We start from the raw sequence: 22,880 nt of genomic DNA on the forward strand, positions 1-22,880 counted from the left end.
ACAAATGAATTAGAATCAGTTAGGTATCCATATCATCTATTTTGATGTATTTTAAGTATTGGAAATAATGTTTATGTTTAATGTTTTTATGTTTTTATCTTCTATTATTTCTATGTAAGGGCGTTTATGTCCATTCACTAATTTTTTAATATATACATATATATCTTCCAAGCTCTCATTATGAGACTTGACAATTACTTTTCCATAATTCTTCTTGGTATCAGAGCCCTAGAGGACCCATCGTCCCCAACTCCATGTTTTTTCTTCTTGATTATTGGAACCTTGAATTTTTTTCTTCTTTTCTCCTCCTTCCCCTACTTCTCTCGTTAATCAACCAGATCTCGAAGATCTCATAACCTAGCAAGAGGGTCGTTAGGAGATCTCCCCTTTGGGGGTTTTTTTTTTTTCCCTGTCTGATTCATGATCCCTTAATCTTGTGTTGTGATAAGGATAGTGCCTGTGATCATATGCTACGATAAAGTTTCTGCGCTATGATTTTACTTTTCGCTAGGGTTTTTTAACCCTTGCTGGACTGCTTGGAGATTTGCGACAGCAACAAGGGGTGGTGGTTTTCTGCCTGCATCTGCACAAGAGTGCTCTTTGATGCCTGCAACTTGGAAATGGGCTGCTTTTGGGATCAGTGACAACAATAGGAGGGATCTAGTTGCCTGCGGTTGCTATTTTTGTGTTCTGTAACAGCAATAGGGACTGCTTGGCAGCCTGCAACAGCACCACAACCTCCCTAGAGGACCTACGACAACATCATGCTAGGTTTGGAGGCCTACGAGAACACCACAACACTGCTTGGGGCCTACGACAGCACCACAACCAGGTTTGGTGGTCTGCGACTCAAGTCTGGTTTTGTTTGGGGGACCTGCGACAGCACCACTGTCTTCTTTGGGGACCGGCAACAACAACAAGCTAGATTTGGAGGCCTCCGACAGCAAAACATTGCTGGTTGGCTGTGTTTGTGGCTTAGAATCAATTTTTGATGGCCACTTGTGCTGCTGTTTTTTGGTTGTGTATTTGGTACCTCGTGGTTTATTCCTTATTTGGTTGAGATTATAAGAGATCTCCCTTCAAACCAAAGTTTCTTCCTTGTTCGTAGTAAGCAATGGCATCATATCAAGAGATTGATGACTCCAACACCATTCTTGGAGCAAATTTCTCAGCCCAACGCATCACCAATGCCCTAGTAGATGGTCAAAATTTTCAGTCTTGATCTCGGTCTGTTCAACTTTATTTGCATAGTAGAGGGAAATCTGGATGGCTTTTGGGCACCATTAATAAGTCACCCCCAACTACATCATTTTTGGATGGCTTTTTAACTCTATGGAGCAACGTATCTACACCATATTCATGTATCATGAGACTCCTCTTTGTGATCAGCCCTCATTCAAACATACACACATGATAGGAATAAATCGAGGATCTATGAGCTTTATTGAGACATTGCCCAGGCTACCCCAAGGGAGTTAGCATCGTTGATTATTTTGGATTTCTTTAGTCCCGTTGGAAGCTCTCTCACTATAATTCTATGGCTAAGCTATTTGTAGAGCTAGCCGGGTATATGGTTACGAGGATTGCTCGACATCAGATATACCAGTTTCTTATGGGTTACGTCTTGAGTTTGAGACACTTCGGATTTAGATCCTTAACATTAGTCCTTTACCTTCTTTATTTTAGATATTTGCAACCATTGATAGTGTTGAGTGTCGTTACCCTGTAGTTCCTTCCCAGACTTAAGCCCCTAGCATCATCTTTGCTCCAGCTATAGATTAGATGACTCTAGTAGCCAATTTGAGTTTTTCTAACTCTCGCACTCAAGGATCTGGGAGTCGAGGTCGTGGTAAAGGGAACGATTTTACTTGCAGTCATTGTAGGAAGATTGGCCATGAGAAAGCCCACTGCTTTCAGTTTTATCCCCATTTGTTGCGATCTTTTGCCACCCCTTCTTTGGGATAGTTTACTCCCCGTGTTGTTGTTGTAGAATCATCCCCGTGCTATTGCGATCTTCTACCTCCCCTTCTTTGGGACAATCTCTCTCCTATTGTTGTTGCGGATCCCAAAAGTAACCTCTATCCTGTTTTCCTTGGCACTATTGATTTGCAACAACTTCAGACTCAGATTGCTGCTATTGTACGGGATCAAATCAATGCTTATACTCACTCATCTTCGACTGTGCCCTCAATTACTACTTCCCCAGTTACATCTGCATTTCATGTCACTCAATCTAGTTCTGCTCCTGACTTGGGTAATTGATTCTGGTGCCTCTGATCACATGACTAGTGAGTCTAGTCATTTTACTTATTCTATTTTTCTTGCTACCCATAAGCTGGTTTTGCTGATCAGTTCCTTATTCCTATTCATAGAAAGGGTACCATCCCCTTATCTTCTAACTTTTCTCTTGAATCTGTTCTTCATGTTCCTAACCTATCTCTTAACTTTTTGTTTGTGACTAGCATTACCAAATCTTAAAATTGCTTTGTAACTTTTTTTTCCTACTTACTGTATTTTTTAGGACCTAACTTTGAGGAGGATTTTTGGCAAGGGGTATGAAAGGAATGGGCTATACCTATTTGGATCTCACCCTATTGATGTTTCGACTTCTATACTTCTACTCTCTGAGAGTCAATACTTTTTCTTCTGACTTTTGATTTATGGCATGCTCGCTTAGGATATGCTAATTTTCAACACTTATGTCCTTTATTTCCTGCTTTAAAAACTTCTTGTAGTGACCACAAGTTTCAGTGCTCTGTGTGTGAGCTTTTTACATACACATCTAATTCTTTTATTCCTCGTATGCATTGGTTTAATGAAATATTTGATTTAGTTCCTTCTGATGTGTGGAGGCTTTCCCTTGTTACTGCTTTTAATGGTCATAGATATTATATTACATTTATTGACGACTATTCTCGTTGTACTTGTGTTTATTTGATGCATTCACGTTCTGAGGTGCTTCCTATTTTTGTTAATTTTATTAAAATGATTTAGACTCAATAAAACATCATTGTTAAATCTCTTAGGTTTGATGAAGAGGGGAGGATATATTTTTATGGGATTCGATCCCATCTTCATGAGCATGGTATGCTTCATCAGTTGACTTATCCCTACATTCCTGAATATAATGGGGTGACCGAATGTAAGAATCGACACCTCATGAGCATTGTCTGTTGTCTTCTTCGAGGGATATATGTTCCCAAGTTATACTGGAATATGATAGTCCTCATTGTGGTTTTTCTTCTTAACCATGTCTCAAGTAGCACCTTACTGGGGACAAATGCCTTTTCATGTTCTTCTACCTGATGTCATTCTCTAGAGTCTTTGGATGCATTTGTTTTGTTCAGGACATGACCCCTCATCGCACGAAATTAGATAACAAAACCATTTGGTGTATTTTCTTGGGTTGTTCGTCTATGTCAAAGGGGTATCGCTATTATGATCCCATTTCTTATCGTGTAATTCATTATTTGGATGTCACCTTCTTTGAAAATGTTCCTTACTTTCATGCTACATCTTCTTTATAGGATTCTTCTCCTATAGTGCTACCATCTTCGGTTTTCTCTCCATCTTCATCTTCACAGTCGCTTAAGGTTTACTTTCGTCGTCCTCGCCCCTCTCTAATCTTGCCAACCCCTTCCTTTGACTCAAGTATACCCTCTTCTACTCTTCCTCATATTGTTTATATTTTTGACTCTCACTTGCCTATTGCGCTTCATAATGGTAAGTGGCAGCGTGTTACTGATCATCCTATTACCCAATTTGTTTCCTATCAAGGATTCTCTTTCTAATATCAAGCCTACCTTGCCGCCACTGATTCTATTCGAGGTTCCTCGGTTTGTATCAAAGGTGTTGCGAGATCCTAATTGAAATGGAGCCATGATTGTTGAGATGGATGCTTTGCAGAAAAATCACACCTGGGAGCTTGTTCCCTTACCCTTTGGGGAGCGGACTTTTAGTTGTAAATAGGTTTTCACTGTTAAATATCTCGCGGATGGCATTGTTGATCGGCATAAGTTACATCTTGTTGCTAAGGGCTTTACGTAGACTCCAGGGGAAGATTTTAAGTGCTACATTTGCTCCTGTAGAAAAACTCTCCACTGTTCGCCTTCTTATTTCTTTAACTGCATGTCATTCGTGGCCTCTTTACCAACTCAATATGAAGAATGCCTTTTTGAATGGTGATTTGACTGAGGTTATTTACATGGACCCCTCTCCTGGATTTCGTTTTCATGGGGAGTATTCGTGGAAGGTCTATCGTCTCCTCAAATCTCTATATGGTCTGAAGTAGTTCCTGCTAGCCTGGTTTTAACGTTTCTTTGAGGTTATTTTATCTATAGAGTTTTTCAGATGCCACTCAGATAATACTTACTTTGTTTGTCGAGGAGTTGATGGTTGTTGCACCATTTTTGTTTGTGTATGTGGATGATAATATTGTGACTAGATATCATGCACAGTGAATTGACAAAGTAAAGATGTTATTGGGTCGTGCTTTTGAGGTTAAGGACTTGAGCCCCCTTAAGTACTTGGGGATAAAAGTGGCTAGTTTTCGCTGTGGTATCTTGCTATCTCAGCGCAAATACACAATGAATTTTCTTTAGGACACTGGGATGCTTGGTTGTCATCTTGCTTTCTCTCCTATGAATCAGAATCATCGTCTTCATGTTGAATCCGGTGATATTTTATCGAATATTTCTTCTTATCAAAGACTCGTAGGTCGTCTGATTTATCTGACTAACATTAGATCGGATTTGACCTTTGTGGTTAGTGTAGTCAGTTAGTTCATGCATACTCTGCGCTACTTGTGTCTCGTCCTAGTATTGGGCTTTTCTACTCGTCTACTGCTTAGCCACAGTTATTTTGTTTCACTGATGTTAATTATGCTGGTTCTCTTACAGATAGGAGATCTACCCTGGTTTATGTACTTTCCATGGTAGTAACTTGATCTCATGGAAAATTAAGAAATAAAGTGTAGTTTCTCATTCTTCTGCTAAAGTTGAGTATCGGGCTATAGCCCTTGGCATTTGTGAGCTTATTTAGCTTAGATATTTACGTACGGAACTAGGATTTCCTGTCTCTGATTCTTCCACTTTATTTTGTAATAACAAGCCTGCCATCATGCTTGCCTCTGGCTCAGTTCTCTATGAAAAGACCAAGTATATAGAGGTTAATATTCACATTCTCAGGTAGAAAGTTCGATTTGATGCTCTTCAAACAATCTTTGTGACTTCTTCAGATCAACTTGCCGATATGTTTACGAAGTCTGTTGGTCCTTCTGTGACTAATTCTCATCTTGTCAAACTGGGCTTAGTTGATATATTTGCCCCAGCTTGAGGGGTAGTATTGAAAATAATGTTTATGTTTAATATTTTTATTTATTTTTACTTTCTATTATTTATATGTAAGGGTGTTTATGTCCATTCACTATTTTATTAATATATATATTTGTCAAGCTCTCATTATGAGACTTGACAATTACTTTTCCATAATTCTTCTCTAAGTATATTAGTATTGCCCATCCAAGTACACACATACAATTGTTCATTTTCTTCTTGGTTAGATATATTAGTAATTTATTCATACATATTTAAAAATAATAATAAATCTTATAATGCATGACAGTACTAATAGTTTGATTGTTAAGGAAGTGTTTTACATATTATGATGTGTGTACTTGATGTGTCACTTTTATTCTCATTTCCATATAGTATAGTGTTGTTTTCAAATTTCAGGCTGTCAATTCTTCCGTGTCCATATAGTGGAACATTGTTGACTTTTTTTTTTATTATTTCCACACTACGTATGTTTGTTTATTGTATTGTATGATTTATAAGTGTGTGGTTATGTTTCAATAAAAAAAATTCTCAATATTTCCATCAGTTCCTCTACTTTTGCATCATTTCAATGAAAACTGCATAAATTTCCTTATTATTCGAAATATTTCCATCTCCAAGATGAAAAAAATATATACCCAAATTAAAATTTAATACATTGTCTGATAGCATTATAAACCATGGTATGGAGTATGTTGGCAAGATCAATAAACCTGGTCACCTGATCAAAATATTTGCTTACAATAGAAAGGGTGGCCTTTCCCACTCAAGGAATTGAATGTTGGAGATGGGAGAAAAAATCGTTCATGTAGCTGCCAAGATTTTTTAGTGTAATGTGTCCTTTTAAATATTTTTATTTAACACTCTGGGCATTTGTTATCAATTGCTTCAGGTACTAAATCAATTATGTGATGTCATTGTCGAGCCACTTAGAGATCGCATCGTGACAGGCCTCCTTCAATCATCACTGGTTTGTGTTGTTACCCTACTTGTTTTAAGTTTCCAAGTTAGAATTTTCAATTTGATGCCAGTTTGTATGCTTTGCCAGGAGGGTTTACTTAGGGTGATATTAGATGGAGGTCCATCCCGTCACTTCGTCCCAAACGATGCTAAATTATTAGAGGAAGATCTAGAAATCTTGAAGGTGCGTTCACAGTTCTGTTGTGTACTATTGAGGATATTTCTGCCAAACTTTACAGAACTAAATTCAGTGCTTCTCATTATTCTCATTGTGTATGCAAATTTAAGAAAAATGATAACAAAAGTCTTCACATTGTTCTGTTTGTGCTGCAGGAATTCTTCATATCTGGTGGAGACGGGCTTCCCCGAGGGGTTGTTGAAAACCAAGTGTCGCGTGTCAGGCATATAATAAAGTTGCATGGATGTGAGGTTAGTCCTTGCGCTGCCCTTTTCTTCTTAGATAGTTGAACATAACTGAAACCCAGCTGACAGGCTTGTCTTAGAGGAAGTTTTAGTGATGTGGTGCCTCCCCATCGATTGCCTTGATTCTAGTGTTGAACATCAAGAAGTATGTTTAATTTCAACACTAGCCAATTATATATGAGAATTTCTCAACACATTTGATCAGGCCTTTCTGTCATCTGAACTAAGGTTTAAGACCTCGTCTCATTAGTTAGGAGATAAACCAGGACTGTTCAGTGAAAAAACCAAGGTCTTCTCAATTTTTGGTAAGCAATTTTTTTATTATTAGAAAGCAGTTGTGATGACCAGCTAAAGATTCAAAAATAGTAGAACCGACTCAAGACACACTATGCTGACGCTAAACCGCAGACCCGATCCCATCTAAAAAAAATATCTTCGAGAACGAAATACTTAAAATTGACATAATCAAGTCTTGCAAAGACTCAAACTTCCCTTCAAGGGATCTTTTATTACGCTCCTTCCATAACACGTACATACTGGAAAGGGAGTTGTGCTGCTGACCAATCTCTTGGAGTCCTTGAAGGAGACACCCACCCAGCCCAGGACATAAACAAGGATTGCACTGACTGGGGCAGACAACACACAATACTGAACAAATTGAGGAATTACTCCAAGACCTAATGCGCATTGGAACAGTGAATAAGAGTGTGATCAGCCAACTCCTCATTGACCATACACAAGGCAAATATTTGGCCCCCGAAAAATTTCTTAATAATTTGGTCCATCGTAAGAATTTTCCTTAACACTACACACCATATAAGGAACACCACTTCTGACGAAATCCTCAGGCCCCAAATGGACACCACCACAAACAGAGATGCACAATTGCACAAAAAAATATAGAATGACTTGATTGATAGCACACCATCTTGACTTCCAACTCAAGATCTTTCATCCTCCACACCCATCCTTAACGAAACATTGCCAATATGTGTCATCAACAATGCAACCACCTCCACTTCCTAGACATTGAAACCTCTTCTATACCCGAAGTCCCAACGAGGAATGATACAATCAGCATACCTTTATTTTGGGATATTGCAAACAATTTGGAAAAGCTGATCATCAAAGAATCCCCACACCAAATGTCCTCCCAAAACTGAACATGACTTCTGGCCCCAACTCTGCACCAAAATTTTCTACAAAGAGCAGGTAAGTGTTTAAGATTCCCCTTCCATAACCTACACCCATGAAGTTATCTAGATTGCTTACTCTCCCAACCATAGTTGGGACTAAGTCGGCAAGGGGAAAATCGGGAAATATCAGAAAAAAGTCGGGGGAAAATCGAGCTAGGTTAGGGCTATGTAATCGTACCTGCTAGCAGCTGTTTCCATATTATATCATCAAGTTCCATAATAAACTAGAATGATAAATCTAGAATTCACATGTTGATATTATTTATGCATCCACAAGAAGTAATCACAGATTCACAGCATATTCAAGGTTTATACTGTTCAAGATATTAAAAAGACCACAATCATTTGTCCGAATTAGGATTCATTAACAAATCAGAACATCAGATCAATGTCATTCTCATTTGCATCCTCATTATTTCACATTATTCGTGATTTAATGATGAAGTTTGTAAAAGTCGCCTATCATTAGAAAGGTCATGATTAAATCAGTGATGGAAAAAGTCAAGATTTAATCTCAACTTTTTCAATAAGTCGAAGACTTTGGTGACTATGCTCCCAAGCTCTTATTTTCCACTCTGAATCATACCACAATAACCATCCTCCAAATGCTATTCTCCTCTTCGCCAACCTTCTAATCCCAAGCACCGATGCTTCTTTGGCAAGCAAACCATCCCAACTTCTGAGCTGTCACCTTCTTTTGGATGGTCGTTGAAAATGTCTGGTACTTCACGAATTACCATTATGGTAGTTAGGATCTACAGACGAATGTGATCTATTGTTGCACTTCCTTATTGGTTCATCAGTGGCCATGCTGATCAGTTATTGCAGACTCTAATTAGCAATTGTAATTACTAATAACAACCACAGCTAACTATGTGAAGGAAACAATTTATAAAGAAAAAGTGCGGAGAACTTCCATTTCCTGTTTTGATTGATATTCCTGGGACCCCCTTGTATTTTTGCCATGAAGATGGTGTACTGATTTGTCCTGACTATTTCAGTTGGTGATTTAAAATGAGTGGAGCTTTCTTGGTCCATTATTTTTGTTCCATGTAAAATATACAACAGGTCATAGAAATGTGACGAATCATTTTAAAACTCCGACAAGTCGACTTGACTTCATAGAATTTTGAGGTGAATCTATCATCTTTGTACATACTCATGAACTTGGAAATTGACCTAGTCAGATAACTCGACTGTGTTGTGTTCTATTTAATGTTCTTTTTTAGAATACTGCAAAGAAATGTGATTGAGATTTTAAATTGATAGAAGTGTTATAATATTAAGAACTTTATTGGATTTCCTGATTCAACTCGCTAGTCATCAAGTTGATTCAACTTTATGGACATTCGAGTCAAGTTTTCAAGCTTGGAAAAATTGCTACGCTTTGTTTTTTTACTGAATCTGACTATCAATCAAGATGTGGTATTAGGGCTATTAAAATGGCTGGGCTATATTTGCACCCACCATTTCTGCTCTCTGCTCCTACTTTTACCTCTATACATCCCACCCCAAATGTGTTTGAAGTGGGTGCAAATATCCTTGCCCCTAATAATAGATCCCACAATATCCCCACCAGAAATCAAAAAATGGCTCCTTGGTTTATATAAGTTATTATTCTTCACCATCTTTTCCTTGGTTAGACTTGTAGTTGATGATGATGACTCGAGATATAATTGAACGGCAAAATAGGATTTCTGTGGTTGACTCCAATATTTTTTATTGTTATTTTAATTTTAATATTATTTTTTTTCCTTTTTCGCAGACTCGAGTGTTAATTGATGACTTGAAATCTGCAAGTGGTTTAGAAGTGCAAGGTAGCAGAAGCAAACTGGGCGCCGACACTCAAACTCTATTGAGAATTTTATGCCACCGAAGTGATTCAGAAGCCTCTCAGTTTCTCAAGAAACAATATAAAATACCCAGATCCACTGCATAGCCTCACCGCGAAAAAAACTGTGTTTGTTGCAAAATGTCTGAAATTAGTTGAATGTAATTTGTAACAGTTTAAGAATTGATTCATTTTTTTATTATCTGTAATCTATATTATTCAAAGCCTCTTAATTTAGATATGGGAAACAGGTTCCATTTTCCGAAATGCCTATATGGTATCGTAATGTGTAAACATTGTTCATTTTCCAAAGATACCCTCTCCTTCAGAATTAAAATAAATTTAATGGGTAAAATTGTCTTTGTGCATTTTGTAGCTTTAGATTGTTGTTATAATTATTTGTTTTGTGCCTACATAGATTAGATCACAAAAAAAAATAGGAAAAAATCAAGAAAGTTCTCATTCGACAGAGATCAAACCTCCCGATTCTACATTAGTAAGTGCTAGAGTATCTTCACATGTGTTCTTTTTTATGCTTCTGATCTTTAGCCTGTACAGTTGAACACACACGTGATTAGTTGTTCCGAAATTATTATATTTCATGCAATTATGTCGATTTTAATTTGATGAATCATGTAAGCCATTGACATAGATGGAATACATGATTATTCGCAAATTATTGTACAATTCAGTTAGGGAATCTTAAAAGTGCCGAGATAATGTGGGATAAATTATAGATTATAAGGCCCTGATCTGTGAAGGAAATTCTTAATTCTCATCTTCACGTCAGTGGAGATGATAAGATCATCTGGATGACCACGGAATCTAGGCACTTTACTTCTCGAAGTGCTTGGGACTTGATTTGGCAAATGGGGTATTTCTTTTGCCTCCACACGTGCTCTCTGTTGTCAAGGGGAAGAGGCCCTCTCTCACTTTTTTTTGTTATTGTGAATTTGTTCAATCCCTTTGGCTGAACTTTAGTACGTTACTGTCGTCCCAATAAGCAACTGTGTGGTTTCTTGGTGCCTTGGACATTGGTTTGGGATCTGTCACTTGGAAGAAACTGGCTTATATTCAATCGGTGGTTCCGTCTATTTCCAAATGCTTAGTTGAACTTCAATGTGTGCATAACTTTAAGCATTCTTCTAGTGCTATTGAGAAGGATATTCTTCATTCTTTGCAAGTTCCGGTTCGCCACACTTGGATAAGAAAGTTGATTCAAATCAAATGAATGCCTCCTTCAATCAATCGGATTAAACTTAATATAGCTCTCTAGGCAACCCAGGTAGTGCAGTGGATCCTTCATTCAAGCTGGGTGTTGGTGGTTCGGATTGGACTCAAATAATTGAGCAGAATTTTGAGCGCTTTCAGCAGCGCTTGATACTTTGAATTTAAGAGATACCAGTCTGCTAATTGAAACATGTTCTATGCTATTGGTAAATGCTTTACGTGGAGGAACGATTCCTTGGCGTTTGGAAACAGGACTTCATCGAATAAAAACTAATTACTTGGGAAGTGCAACATGCTTGGTGAGAGATGAATTTTACTATCAATGTAAAAAAAAAAATTTAGGGAGATAGGTTGGATCTTCCAATTGTCATAGTAGTAAATTAAGGGCAAAGCACTTGTAATTCTTCTATTAATACATCATTTGCTCATTTAGCAGAAAAAATTAAAATTTGAAATTTAATCGACAATGGGAGCGTCGCTAAATTTTGGACTGATCCTTGGTTGTTGGATAAACAGCTGGCGGAAGTGTTTGGACAGAGAATGGTGTTTCAATTTGGAAGCAATTTAAACTCTTCAGCAGTTGAGAAATCTCGTGACAGGTTTTCCTTCATTGGATTGTCCTATGTTTATTTGGCACAAATTTAGATTTAACAAGCGTGCGTGTTGTGCTTGGTTAGCTTTGCAAAATAAACTTACAATTGGATAATCTAATGAAATTGCTCCTCAAGTTGTTTCATTTGGATTTTTGTTACTATCTCTCTCGGTCAGAATGTGAATTTGTTGAACACTTATTTTTTAAGTCATCTTATTCTAGTTGGATTTGGAAATCTCACAGTTGTTCGGGGTTGAATTTCTAATGGAAGAGTTGAATAAGATTGGAATTTAATCTAAATCTCATGAAAATCTTGCTTCTTTGTTTTTAACCTTTGGTGTCTTCGACTGTTTGGCATATGTGGAAAAAACAAAACAGTGGGATTTTTGAGAAAAAAATTTCTACAAAAAAAGATAGTAAAATATCAGACGAAATTGTCTTTTTTGGAAAATGATTAATTGGGGTTAAAAATCAGTAAATCATGGAAGTTGCAGAAAGATTGGAAATTTCGATCAGCGAAAAATAAATTACTAAAGTTCCTTACAGATGGAAACCCCCTTATTTGGATTTTAATAAACTAAATTGTGAAGGACTACCCATGAAGGAAGATCAAGATTTGGTTGGATTTTATGTGACAACCACGGATTCATAAGTGAAACTTTTGGATCTTGCTCGTATAAAGACACTTGGCAGTATGAAAAAGTAAAATGTCTTGATTTGCCCAAATAATTCTAAAGAAGTACAAAATAACAATAATAATAATAAAAAAGATAAGGATAATTGAACATAAATCTATGAGTGGATTATGCCTTCATGAAACATTTTCTTAATCATATGCAACTCTGTGAGAACATCTTTAATTTCCATTCGGTCACCCAATGACTGTGTAGAACAGAGAACTCCAATTTTAAATATGGAAATCAAGCATTCTTGCATTTTATCTGTTGCATTGTATCTTTGATGAATTTCAAAATCATTGGTAACTTGATTATGATCTTCTGAAAGTAAACGTGGATCCACTACTTCCATCACTTGCCCAGTCAATGCCATTTTTGAAAACTCATGAAGGCTTAGACCATCCATAAAAATTTCATCTGTCGGCCTCTTTCCCGTGAACATCTCCAACACAAGTATTCCATAGCTATATACATCTCCTTGCTTAGAGATCTCGGCACCCATGCCATACTCTGCAATTCATGCATTGTTTAATCAAATTTTTTAAAAATTAACATGTTATTGGACCAATTAAATTACTAGATGAACTTAAAAGGATTGATAAATACCTGGAGGAATATACCCAACCGAACCTTGAATAAGTACTGGATTGCTTTCAATTTCGCTGCTCAGAGAAAGAATCTTTACCAAACCAAAGTCACCCACGTGGGCTGTCATGTCATCGTCAAGAAGAATATTGCTTGGCTTTAGATCACAATGAATAATTGGTGTTTGGCCATGATTATGAAGATAATCCAATGCAGAAGCAATGTCAATCGTTATGCTTAGTTCGAATGCCTCCTGTTTTCACTTGGGTGCAACAAGTCTTCAAGGCTCCCATTACTCATGAACTCAAAAACAAGAGTTTTGAAATCATTACCGCTAATGTCAACACTTGAGCATGCAGTTATGATCTTTAGCAAATTTCGATGTCGGACATTTCTTAAAGCTTTACACTCGTTCATAAAACTCCTTGAACCTCCTCGTACATTAAGGTTGAATACCTTCACTGCAATAAGTTTTTCATCTTGATGAAGAGCTCCTTTATACACAGAGCCAAAATTTCCAATTCCAATTAAGTTTGCTGAAGAAAATCCCTCTGTTGCTTTATGGAGTTCATTTTAAGAAACCCTTTCATACCAATCACGCAAGAAATTATTTAAAGAAGGTTTCATTCTTGGCTTTCTCCTCCAATATAGAACAAGAAGAGATGCAGCCACAATTGTAAATATAATTGCACCAATTGTTACCTTGAAAGCAAGAGAGATTTGTCTTTGCTTAGATTTCTGAATGAGGCATGTTGGTAATTGAAGGTTTGGTACGCCCCCACAAAGTTTACTATTTCCAAAGAGAGTAAATGCACTTGTATTTTGAAAGACTCCCTTTATCGGTACCTCACCCTCAAGATCATTTATGGACAGATTCAATTTTGTCAAGTAGGGAAGGTTGTCAAGATCTTTAGGAATTTTTCCAGATAAGTTATTTCGTGAAAGAGCTACATCTTGAATAGCCTTCAAAGCGCTAAAAGATGATGGAATGGGTCTTTGAAAGAAATTACCTTGCAAGTAAAGGTGTTCCAAGCTCTAACAACTACCAAGTGTGCTAGGAATTTCTCCAGACATATTGTTCCCAGAAATATTTAGTTCTGCAAGATTTTTCATGTTACCCACTTCCAAAGGTATTGACCCAGTAAATGAATTATGAGCTAAATTAAGGTAATGTAATTGTGAGGATGAACCAATGACCCATTTGGGTATAGTTCCATTAAGATTATTTTTAGAAAGATCCAAAATCTGTAAGAAATTAGAATTCTCAAAATTTGAAATGATATTTCCTACTAAGGAATTATGCGATAAATAGAGAGAAGATATTTGAGTGATGTTGCCTAAAGAATTAGGAATATATCCTGAAAATCTATTTGCTCTTAAATTTAATACTTGCAGCTTCTGAAGTTTCCCAATTTCCTTGGGAATACTACCATCGAGAAAGTTAGCAGACATATCCAATCCAATTAAGTTAATGAGATTCTCAATTTCAGATGGAATGATTCCGAATATTTGATTTGTTCCTAGATATAGTTGAATGAGTTGGGTTGATAGATTGGCTATAGAGTTAGGTAGCTTACCTCCAAAATTATTGAAATCGAATTCCAACCACTCTAGATTGGAGCAGTTGGTCTATGAATTGAGGAATTTCAAATCATCAACTTTTCCACTTCCAAGATGATTGACACCTAAAAGTAGATATCGAACTACCTTTAGGTTTCCAACCTCAAGAGGGACATTTCCAGCAAAATTGTTACCACCGATATCAAGCATCTCGAGTCTTGAAGCATTGAACAATGATATAGGAATGGATCCGAAAAAAAGATTTCCTGCAATAAGAAAAATACGGATATTCGGAAGATTGAGGCCTATCTCAAGTGGAAGACTCCCAATTAGCTGGTTATCTGTTATAGAAATAATTTCTAAAGAAGAGATATTGTAGAGACAGGGAGGAAACACACCAGACAAAATATTTGAACCAAGTGAAAGAAACTCTAGATTTTTTAGTTGGCAAAGGGAAATTGGAATACCTCCTTCTATACTATTAAATGATAGAGAAAGAATCTTAATAGATGAAAGATTAGCAAAGGAAGCTGGAATCCAACCGGTTAGATTGTTCTCAGACAGAGACAATACAATGAGCTTGGATAGAGAGCCAAACTCAATGGGTATATTCCCAACAAACTGGTTTTTGCCTAAACGAAGGATTCTGAGGTCAGAGCAATGGGACACATTGATTGGTATTTTGCCAACAAAAGAATTATTGCTCATATTGAATTCTTGTAACCTGAACAAATGGCCAACTTCTTGGGGTATTTCGCCTTGGAAGCTGTTGTTTTCAAGATTTATGGACCTTAGGAAAGAAAGGTTCCCAATATACCGAGTTAGGGATCCTACTAACCTTTGGGAATTGAGTTTCAATATTAACACCCTTTGATGTCGACGACTACATGTAATACCTTGCCATTCACAAAAATGGAGAGAATAGTTCCAAGAGGTCATAACTCCCTCAGGATCGTCAGATATAAGATCCTTGAATGCAATCAAAGCAAGTCGATCGGTTTCATTCCCTTTAAGGATGATGCCAGATCCTATTGGTAAACCAATGGGTGAGAAAATGATGGGATACAGAAAAAAGAAACTAAATGCACTCATCATCATTATTAAAAATTGTAAGGTTTCTTGTGGGTTTGCAATTGCATGGTGACTTATATTTATAGACAAAAGAGTGAGTGCGCTGAAAAATGCATACATTGGAAATAAGTGAGGAGTCGTGATAAATCAAGGTGTTTTTGATCAAGTGCGATGAGGAGTCGTGATAAATTAACGCGCTTTTGTATGTCATCCTGAGTCTGCAGAAAACTCGTTGGTTAGCTGTCCCAAAAAGTGTTCCACGAAAAACATGCTATAGAAGATATGGTTTTGTTTTGAAAGGAAATTAATGAGTTTGGAATGATAGTCAAATCAACGTGATCCACACATGCATATGATCACACCCATAATTAAGATTCTATTAATTAAACATATGAATCACAAACGGTAGGGATACAGAACAGTGTGCCGGGCCGTTTGGGTCGATGAATAAAACAATTTCTCTCAACATCAATTGGTATATAGATCTAGCAAAAACTTCCTATTGAGTGGGGTAAGAGTAGGGGAAAATTATTAATGTATCCTTCAAATTTTTTTCTTTCTTAATGCCCCCTTCATCCCTTTTCCTTCTTAGGGTCGAGATCGACCATTTGTTGTGACTTGTGACTCATATATAGTATGGGTACCCATATAACTTAGTTCTCAATAATTGAATGAGAAAAAATATTTTGCATGTCGAGAATTTTTTTTTTCTTTTTTTCAAAAAATTATCAACTTAACTACAGCTTGTTATAGTAAAGATATGAGTCAATAGTTTTCCAAAAATCAAAATTTATCTTCTTTCCAATCTATAATTCTTTGGACTCATTTTATTAAGTTTTAATGCATAGTTTATATGGAAAATTAAAAGAACTTCATGCCATAGAAACTAATGGTTTTGATTCCTATTGGTTCAATTGCATTTTAAACTCAACTCTAATCAATTCCTATTGGTTCAGTTTCATTTGAGACCCAACTCTAATCAATTCCATCAAAAAGGAAACACCACTGTGGTTTTCGGTTCTAATTAAATAGGTACCTATACTAACTAGGCTATCAAGTTACCGTCCAAAAGTTAGGGGTTATTTAGAATGAAAGCCCACAAAGTGTTTGTCATAATTTCTCATCCAAATGTGGTTTCTTGGAATTCTTTGATTTGTGGTTTTGTGAAGAATGGGCAGTTTCAAAAGGCACTAAGTTTGGATTCAGAGTTAAAGAGGTCTGATTTGCAGGTGGATTCAATCACGAAAACATATCATAAATTGGGAGAAATCCAAAATTGCAAATCCAAGAGAAAAACACACAAGATCGGAAACCAAAACAAATCTAAAATAAAACAAAACAAATCGAAATTGAAAAATATAAAAAAGAAAAACAAATCCTAAAAACCAAAACAGATCAATTAGTAAAAGCCAAAACAAATCTTAAACATAAATAAAAATGGATCTAAAATAGGAATGCAAATTAAGGCCAAAATTAAGCTACTCAAAGAAGTATTAAAACAAAAAGAAGAAGAAAATTGAAGAGAAACTACAGATCTGGAAAACAACAATAAGTTTAAGAAGAAGGCTAGAAGGTAAATAGATCAGAAAGAGAAAATTGGAGAAGAAAGATTAAAATTTGAAGATTACATTCAAGAACACAAAAGAGGAAAAAAGATCTATAAAATAACAAATCCAAAAAGAAAATTAGAATTTAAGAAGAATGCTAGAAGAACAAGAAAACGGAAAACAAAACTGATCACAACCAAGATCCTTTCAATGAAAGCAGCATTTTTCCCCCATTAATAGCTCATCAATTTCAGATTTGGATAAATTGGGGGAACAGTGACGAGTTCTTGGTTGATCTCGTTCACATTGCAAGAAAGAAGATTCGAGATCCAATCTCGTAATACGGCAAGATGGTCGGCTCTGATCTATATTGGATCTGATTTGAGGTGTTATTGATGGAGTGAAATTGAGAAAAAGAAATTAAATAGAAGAGGGAATTAAAGATACAAGAAATTGAAAGAGAAATGAGAAATTAAATGAAAATTACAACTAAATTTAGAATTTCATTGAAAAACAATAAACAAACTTCACAGATTTTGGAGTTTCATTAGTGGAGCCTGTACTTCATCTTCATCTTCTTCCCCAAGATCCCTAATTTTCTTCTCTGCTTTCTAATTCTTTTTTTTTTTTTTTCTTTCTTTCCCCCCTATGTGTGTGAGTGTGAGTGTCTAAGAGAGAGGAAAATTTACGGAATAAATTATGAATAAATTATACTTATTTTCTAAGTTTTCTCTTTATCTATAGAATGAGAATCTTGGAAACTACAACTAACTCCCTCACTTACAATTTACAATTATTCCAGGTGCTCATTCATTTATAATTATTACCGAACACTTCATTATATCTTCTTTTACAATTATTACAAAATAACTCTTTATTTATAATTATTCCAAAGTACTCCCCTTTTCACTTAGATTTACAATTATTTCAAGAAATTACCCTAAGTCCAAGAAAACTTACAAAATTCCTCTTTCATTTACAAACACCTTACAAAATCCCTCTTTCATTTACAAACACTCCCAATGAATCTATTAATAAAAATATAAACCAACCCAATTACATACCAAATATACACGTGTCAATTTTATCCTATAACACTCGTATCTCCTCTAACTTCAAAATTTTCAAAAATTTATTTTCTACTTCACTTGTGACCATCTTTTAGTAACCATCACTTAATGGATGGGACAAGGTGGCTAATACATTCCTTGTCCCTCAACCGAACCTCCTGACCTAATTCTTAGGTATATTTAACCCCTTATGCATTGATTGTAAGTCACTACAAGCAAAAAAAAAAAATATTATATATATATAAACGCATTTTAAAGTGTCTATTCACACTTTAAAAATTGAATGGTGGCAACTCCTAAACCCAAGTAGAGTCAAATATGTTTTAACCACACATATCTACCCCAACGATATGAGTAAGAAAATCTAATAAGTGCCTAAGGAACTAAAGGGAAAATATGGAATTTTAATTACTTAACAAACCTTTAACAAAACCCATGGAAATATTAAAGTACTTAGAGGAAAAAATTAAATTGGCTTTAGGCTTCTCCACCTCTCTAATGGAGAAAAAATAAGAAGAGCTTCTTATATTCATGGATGAAGTCTTGAGTTACACTCTCTCTCTCTTCTCTCACAATTCTGAAATTTTTGAAATAAAAGGAAATTTAAAACCTAACCTAATTAGGGAAGAAGACCTAAACAATATTAAAGAAGAAAAGAACGGTTTATAAAAGACCAAGGGTCCTATTTATAGAGCAAATCAGGTTTCTAGACTTATCTCAAGTGTATAGCCGTCATCAATCTGATTACTCTTATGTATAAGACGTATCCATGCAAAATTAGGACGACGTGTCAACTCTTGACCACGACATGATTGGAGTCCACCGTGGCACAGTGAGCTTGAGTAAGAAATTGTTGATTTTGGGTCCCATATCTTCTCTTGACTTCTTGATTGTAGTGCTTTGCTTGAAATCGTCACATGTGTTCTTTTTTATGCTTCTGATCTTTAGCCTATACAGTTGAACACACATGTAATCAGTTGTTCCAAAATTATTTAATTTCATGCAATTATGCCAATTTTAATATGATGAATCATGTAAGGCATTGACATAGATGGAATACATGATTATTTGCAAATTATGGTACAATTAAGTTAGGGAATCTTATAAGTGTCGTGATAATGTGGGTTAAATTATATATTATAAGGCCTTGATCAGTAAAGGAAATTCTTAATTCTCATCTTCACGTCAGTGGAGATGATAAGATCATATGGATGACCACCGAATCTAGCCACTTTACTTCTCAAAGGGCTTGGGACTTGATTCGGCAAAGAGGTACTATGCACAGATGTTGGGAGTATTTAGAAAGCTCTCTACCGACCAAGTTTAAACCTTTTGGGTGTAAGCTTATCCTCGTGCTTTCCCAGTTGATGAAGTTCGTAGCAAATGGGGTATTTCTGTTGCCTCCATATGTGTTCTCTATTGTCAGGAGGAATAGGTCTTCTCTCAAATTTTTTTTTTTTTGTAAGTTTTCTCAATCCCTTGGTTGAACTTTGGTACATTACTATTGGAAGTTCCTTTCCAAAGTCAGCCATCTCATCAAATGCTACGATGGTATTATTCTTAATTTGTCGTCCCCATTAGCAACTGTGCGGTTTTTTGGTGCCTTGGACATTGGTTTGGGATCTGTGGTTGGAAGAAACTGTCTTATATTTAATAGTGGCGATCGAGGCCTCTCTGGATTGTTACCTTTTAAATAATCGAGTGCACTTTTTTGAAAAAAAATTGTTCAAAACATTTCAGATAATCTTTAATTGTCACCTTCATTCAAAGATATCACTAATGATGGATCATGGATGTAACAAAGTACTCATTTGTCAGCCCTAAGACAGTTCCATGGTCTCAAAACTAGTACCATCAATAAATTTAGGAGTTTACCTTTACGTGAACTTTCTTTTTGATATTAGGGCAATTTACACTCCTCAATGTAGTCTATATGTACATTCCCTAGGTGTCTAACTTCATACTCATCGTATGTCATTCTGATATCTTATTAGCAACCAGCCATGTGATATTCCATCTCTTTTCTATCCAGAATGAAGACTTCATCAACATGATATTAAGTCACGTCTAGTCCAAGCATTTTTTTTTTTTTTAACTTTACGAGTATATCTACTCACAAGCAAATATAACATGTGTACACAATAATGCATAAATAACAACTAGTCACAATCAATTTCTTTAAGCAGCAATAAATAATTTATCAAGAGTATCAATAAATCAAAAAACAAGTATAAAATAAATTCAATACTTAAATAACTTGAACAAATGACATGATAACTCTCATACGAGTTACATGTTCCTTGAAAATCTTTGGCGGGAGTCCTGTCGTAAGAGGGTCAGCTATCATATTGCTAGGATCTATCTTAGCAATCTCGATTAATCCTTCACAAACCTTTTCACATGCTAAAAGGTATTTTACTTCGATGTGCTTATTTCCTTTGATCACTCTTTCATTCTTTGCAAAATCAGTAGCGCCCTATTTTCATAATAGATAACAATAGGTCTATCAATGGAATTCACAATCTTTAATTCACCGATAAAATTCTTCATCCAAACTACTTGACAAATTGCTTCGTAACATCCAATGAATTTTGAATACATGTCGAATCTGTCAGAATGGTCTATTTTGAGCTTCTCCATGAGATACCAAGGGCACATTTATCCATACCAAATCTTTTGGGCACCTTTTAAATGTATGTCCTCTGTGACAAACTCAAAATCCCAGATTGTCTATCTTTATGAATTTTAATCCATAGAACATATTGAACATCCCCCATATCTTTCATGTCAAAATTTGTCTACAAAAAAAAAACTTTTTATCACACAAGAGATGAACATCATTGCTTGCCAACAATATATCATCAACATAAAGCACAAGAATGATGAATCGACTCCCACTCATCTTTAGATATATGCACTTGTCGATGATATTTTCTTTAAATCCGTAACCAGTCATCACTTGATCAAATTTCAAGTACCACTGTCTTGATACTTATTTCAACCCATATATTGACCTTTTCAACTTATAGACAAGATGTTCTCTTTTAGCAACTTTAAAAACCATCAGGTTGTGCTATGTAAATCTCTTCCTCCAGTTTACTATTCAGAAACGCGGTTTTTACATCCATCTGATGTAAATCTAAATCATAGTATGCCACTATCGCCAAGATGATTCTCAATGAATTTTTAGAAGAAACTGGGGAATAAGTCTCACTAAAATCAATACCTGGTTTTTGCTTGAAATCCTTCGCCACAAGCCTCATTTTAAACCTCTCGACTTTACCTTCTGAATCTCTTTTAGTTTTAAAAATCCATTAGCATTCTATTATCTTATGACCTTTTAGAAGTGTCGTTAGTTCCCATACTTCATTATTTTATATAAATCTCAATTCTTCTTTCATTGCTTCCTATCAGAATTGAGATTCATTTGAGTCAATTGTTTCTTTAAATGTAGAAGGATCATCTACATCGCCTTTGATAGCATCTCCTTCTTGAAAGTACACTTCATAATCATCTATATTAGCGGGTCTACGTTCTCGAGTAGACCTTCTAATGGGAATGATTGGTTGTAGAACTAGGATTACCACCACTTGCGGATTGGGTTTTGATTGGATTGTTGCATCTTCTTCTACAATGACGGCATGGACAGGTGAAGTCATCAAATGAGGTAAAGGTTGTGGAATAAAACATATTGGTGGATCACTACGTTTCTCTTCAAATATAACTTTCCTTTACTTTTCACTCCCACTGTTTTGACCATATTCAAGATACCTAGTAAATTAGTAGCTCTAGTAGCTTCAAGATTCTATTGCTTAGTCATTTTTCCCTTAATGCAATCCACACAGATATCAAAATCTAAATAATCTAGAAGACGTAAATTCCTTCCTTAACTAAGAATTCTAGACTTCCCTTGGAAATGTGACTTAATCTCAAATGCCATAACATAGAAGAGTTTTCTAATGAACTAGGAAACTTAGACCCCGGAATATGCGAATCAACAGATAAATATAATAGAGAAGAAGTAAACGAACTATCAAAAAATAACTGATAAACTCCTTCAAATAAAAAATCATGTCCAACAATGTCATCATGATAAAAAATGTGCATCCTACTATCGCGAAAAGTAAAAGCATAACCAATAATATTCAATCTAGTAATGGAAATAATATTCCGTCTGAAAGACGGAATGTAAAAAAGTGTCCTCTAAGATCAAAGAATGTCTTGTATCGATAATGAGGCGATAAGCTTTAACAGCCTCAACCTGCAATGCATCTGCATTCCCAAGAAAAAGTTTATCCTTTGGTTAGAGATTTCTCCTATCGACGAACCCCTCATGGATTTTTTTTGCAACCAATTCTTATAAGCAAAGCAATCCTTCTTCATGTGTACTTTCTTCTTGCAGAACCAGCATTCTTCATTATCTATTTTCACATCTTCTATCTTTTCTTTGATTGTTTTCTGATTCTTAAAACCTTTGAACCATTTTCCTTGCTTGAAGTTCTTGTTGCCACCTTTCTTGAAATTTCTCTTGTTATTTGGGTGAACAACCAAGTGTGCTGACTCAACCTTCAAACTTCTCAATCTTACCTCTTTAGTGACACAGAGAAATCAATTGATTCAGATCCCATTTAGTTTCATATGCACTGTAATTGACTTTAAAAGTGTCGAAAGACTTAGGCAGTGATAAAACTACCATGTGAACTAGAAGGTCATCTTAAAAAAAAAAATCTCCTGCTCACGGAGACTAATGACAAGCTTTGACATCTTCAGAATATGTTCCCGCACATATCCGTTACCGTCATATT

General features: G+C 35.7%; 3 protein-coding genes across 4 annotated transcripts in view; 1 reads left to right on the top strand and 2 right to left on the bottom strand.

The window, feature by feature from the left end:
- The window catches only part of LOC147384250 (plant/protein (DUF810)), a 73,892-nt gene extending 63,781 nt beyond the window's left edge, over positions 1–10,111 (top strand). For both annotated transcript variants that reach the window (XM_086426820.1, XM_086426821.1), the window contains 4 exons: positions 6,226–6,303; positions 6,382–6,477; positions 6,627–6,722; positions 9,678–10,111. In XM_086426820.1, the coding sequence (XP_086282946.1) occupies positions 6,226–6,303; positions 6,382–6,477; positions 6,627–6,722; positions 9,678–9,851 (444 nt within the window). In that variant the 3' untranslated portion in view covers positions 9,852–10,111. The remainder of the gene's footprint in view (positions 1–6,225; positions 6,304–6,381; positions 6,478–6,626; positions 6,723–9,677) is intronic.
- Positions 10,112–12,260: 2,149 nt separating this feature from the next.
- LOC147384251 (putative receptor-like protein kinase At3g47110) lies at positions 12,261–17,751 on the bottom strand. The gene is made up of 2 exons (XM_086426647.1): positions 12,849–17,751; positions 12,261–12,752 (listed from the first exon to the last, which is right to left on the bottom strand). Exons 1-2 carry the CDS (start codon positions 12,955–12,957, stop codon positions 12,358–12,360), a joined length of 504 nt encoding a protein of 167 aa, XP_086282773.1. The 5' UTR covers positions 12,958–17,751; the 3' UTR covers positions 12,261–12,357.
- Positions 13,065–21,338, bottom strand: LOC147384252 (uncharacterized). The gene is made up of 6 exons (XM_086424901.1): positions 21,137–21,338; positions 15,284–15,415; positions 14,855–15,019; positions 14,535–14,728; positions 13,874–14,072; positions 13,065–13,321 (listed from the first exon to the last, which is right to left on the bottom strand). Exons 1-6 carry the CDS (start codon positions 21,336–21,338, stop codon positions 13,065–13,067), a joined length of 1,149 nt encoding a protein of 382 aa, XP_086281027.1.
- Between the last annotated feature and the right edge of the window lie 1,542 nt (positions 21,339–22,880).

Source organism: Akebia trifoliata, chromosome 15 (genome assembly GCF_017979445.1).
Source record: "Akebia trifoliata isolate Shusen 1 chromosome 15, ASM1797944v1, whole genome shotgun sequence".
Classification (NCBI taxonomy): domain Eukaryota; kingdom Viridiplantae; phylum Streptophyta; class Magnoliopsida; order Ranunculales; family Lardizabalaceae; genus Akebia; species Akebia trifoliata.

What these genes read in the sequence shown, in the direction of transcription:
- LOC147384251 (XM_086426647.1), bottom strand. Translation starts at nt 12,957, where the DNA reads ATGACAGCCCACGTGGGTGACTTTGGTTTGGTAAAGATTCTTTCTCTG. An exon ending in GGTTGGGTATATTCCTCCAG is followed by an intron (nt 12,753 to 12,848) that starts GTATTTATCAAT and finishes CATGAATTGCAG; the next exon opens with AGTATGGCATGGGTGCCGAG.
- LOC147384252 (XM_086424901.1), bottom strand. Translation starts at nt 21,338, where the DNA reads ATGAGGCTTGTGGCGAAGGATTTCAAGCAAAAACCAGGTATTGATTTT. An exon ending in TTGAGGTTGGAAACCTAAAG is followed by an intron (nt 14,073 to 14,534) that starts GTAGTTCGATAT and finishes AATTTCTTACAG; the next exon opens with ATTTTGGATCTTTCTAAAAA. An exon ending in AGAAATTCCTAGCACACTTG is followed by an intron (nt 13,322 to 13,873) that starts GTAGTTGTTAGA and finishes CTGTGTATAAAG; the next exon opens with GAGCTCTTCATCAAGATGAA.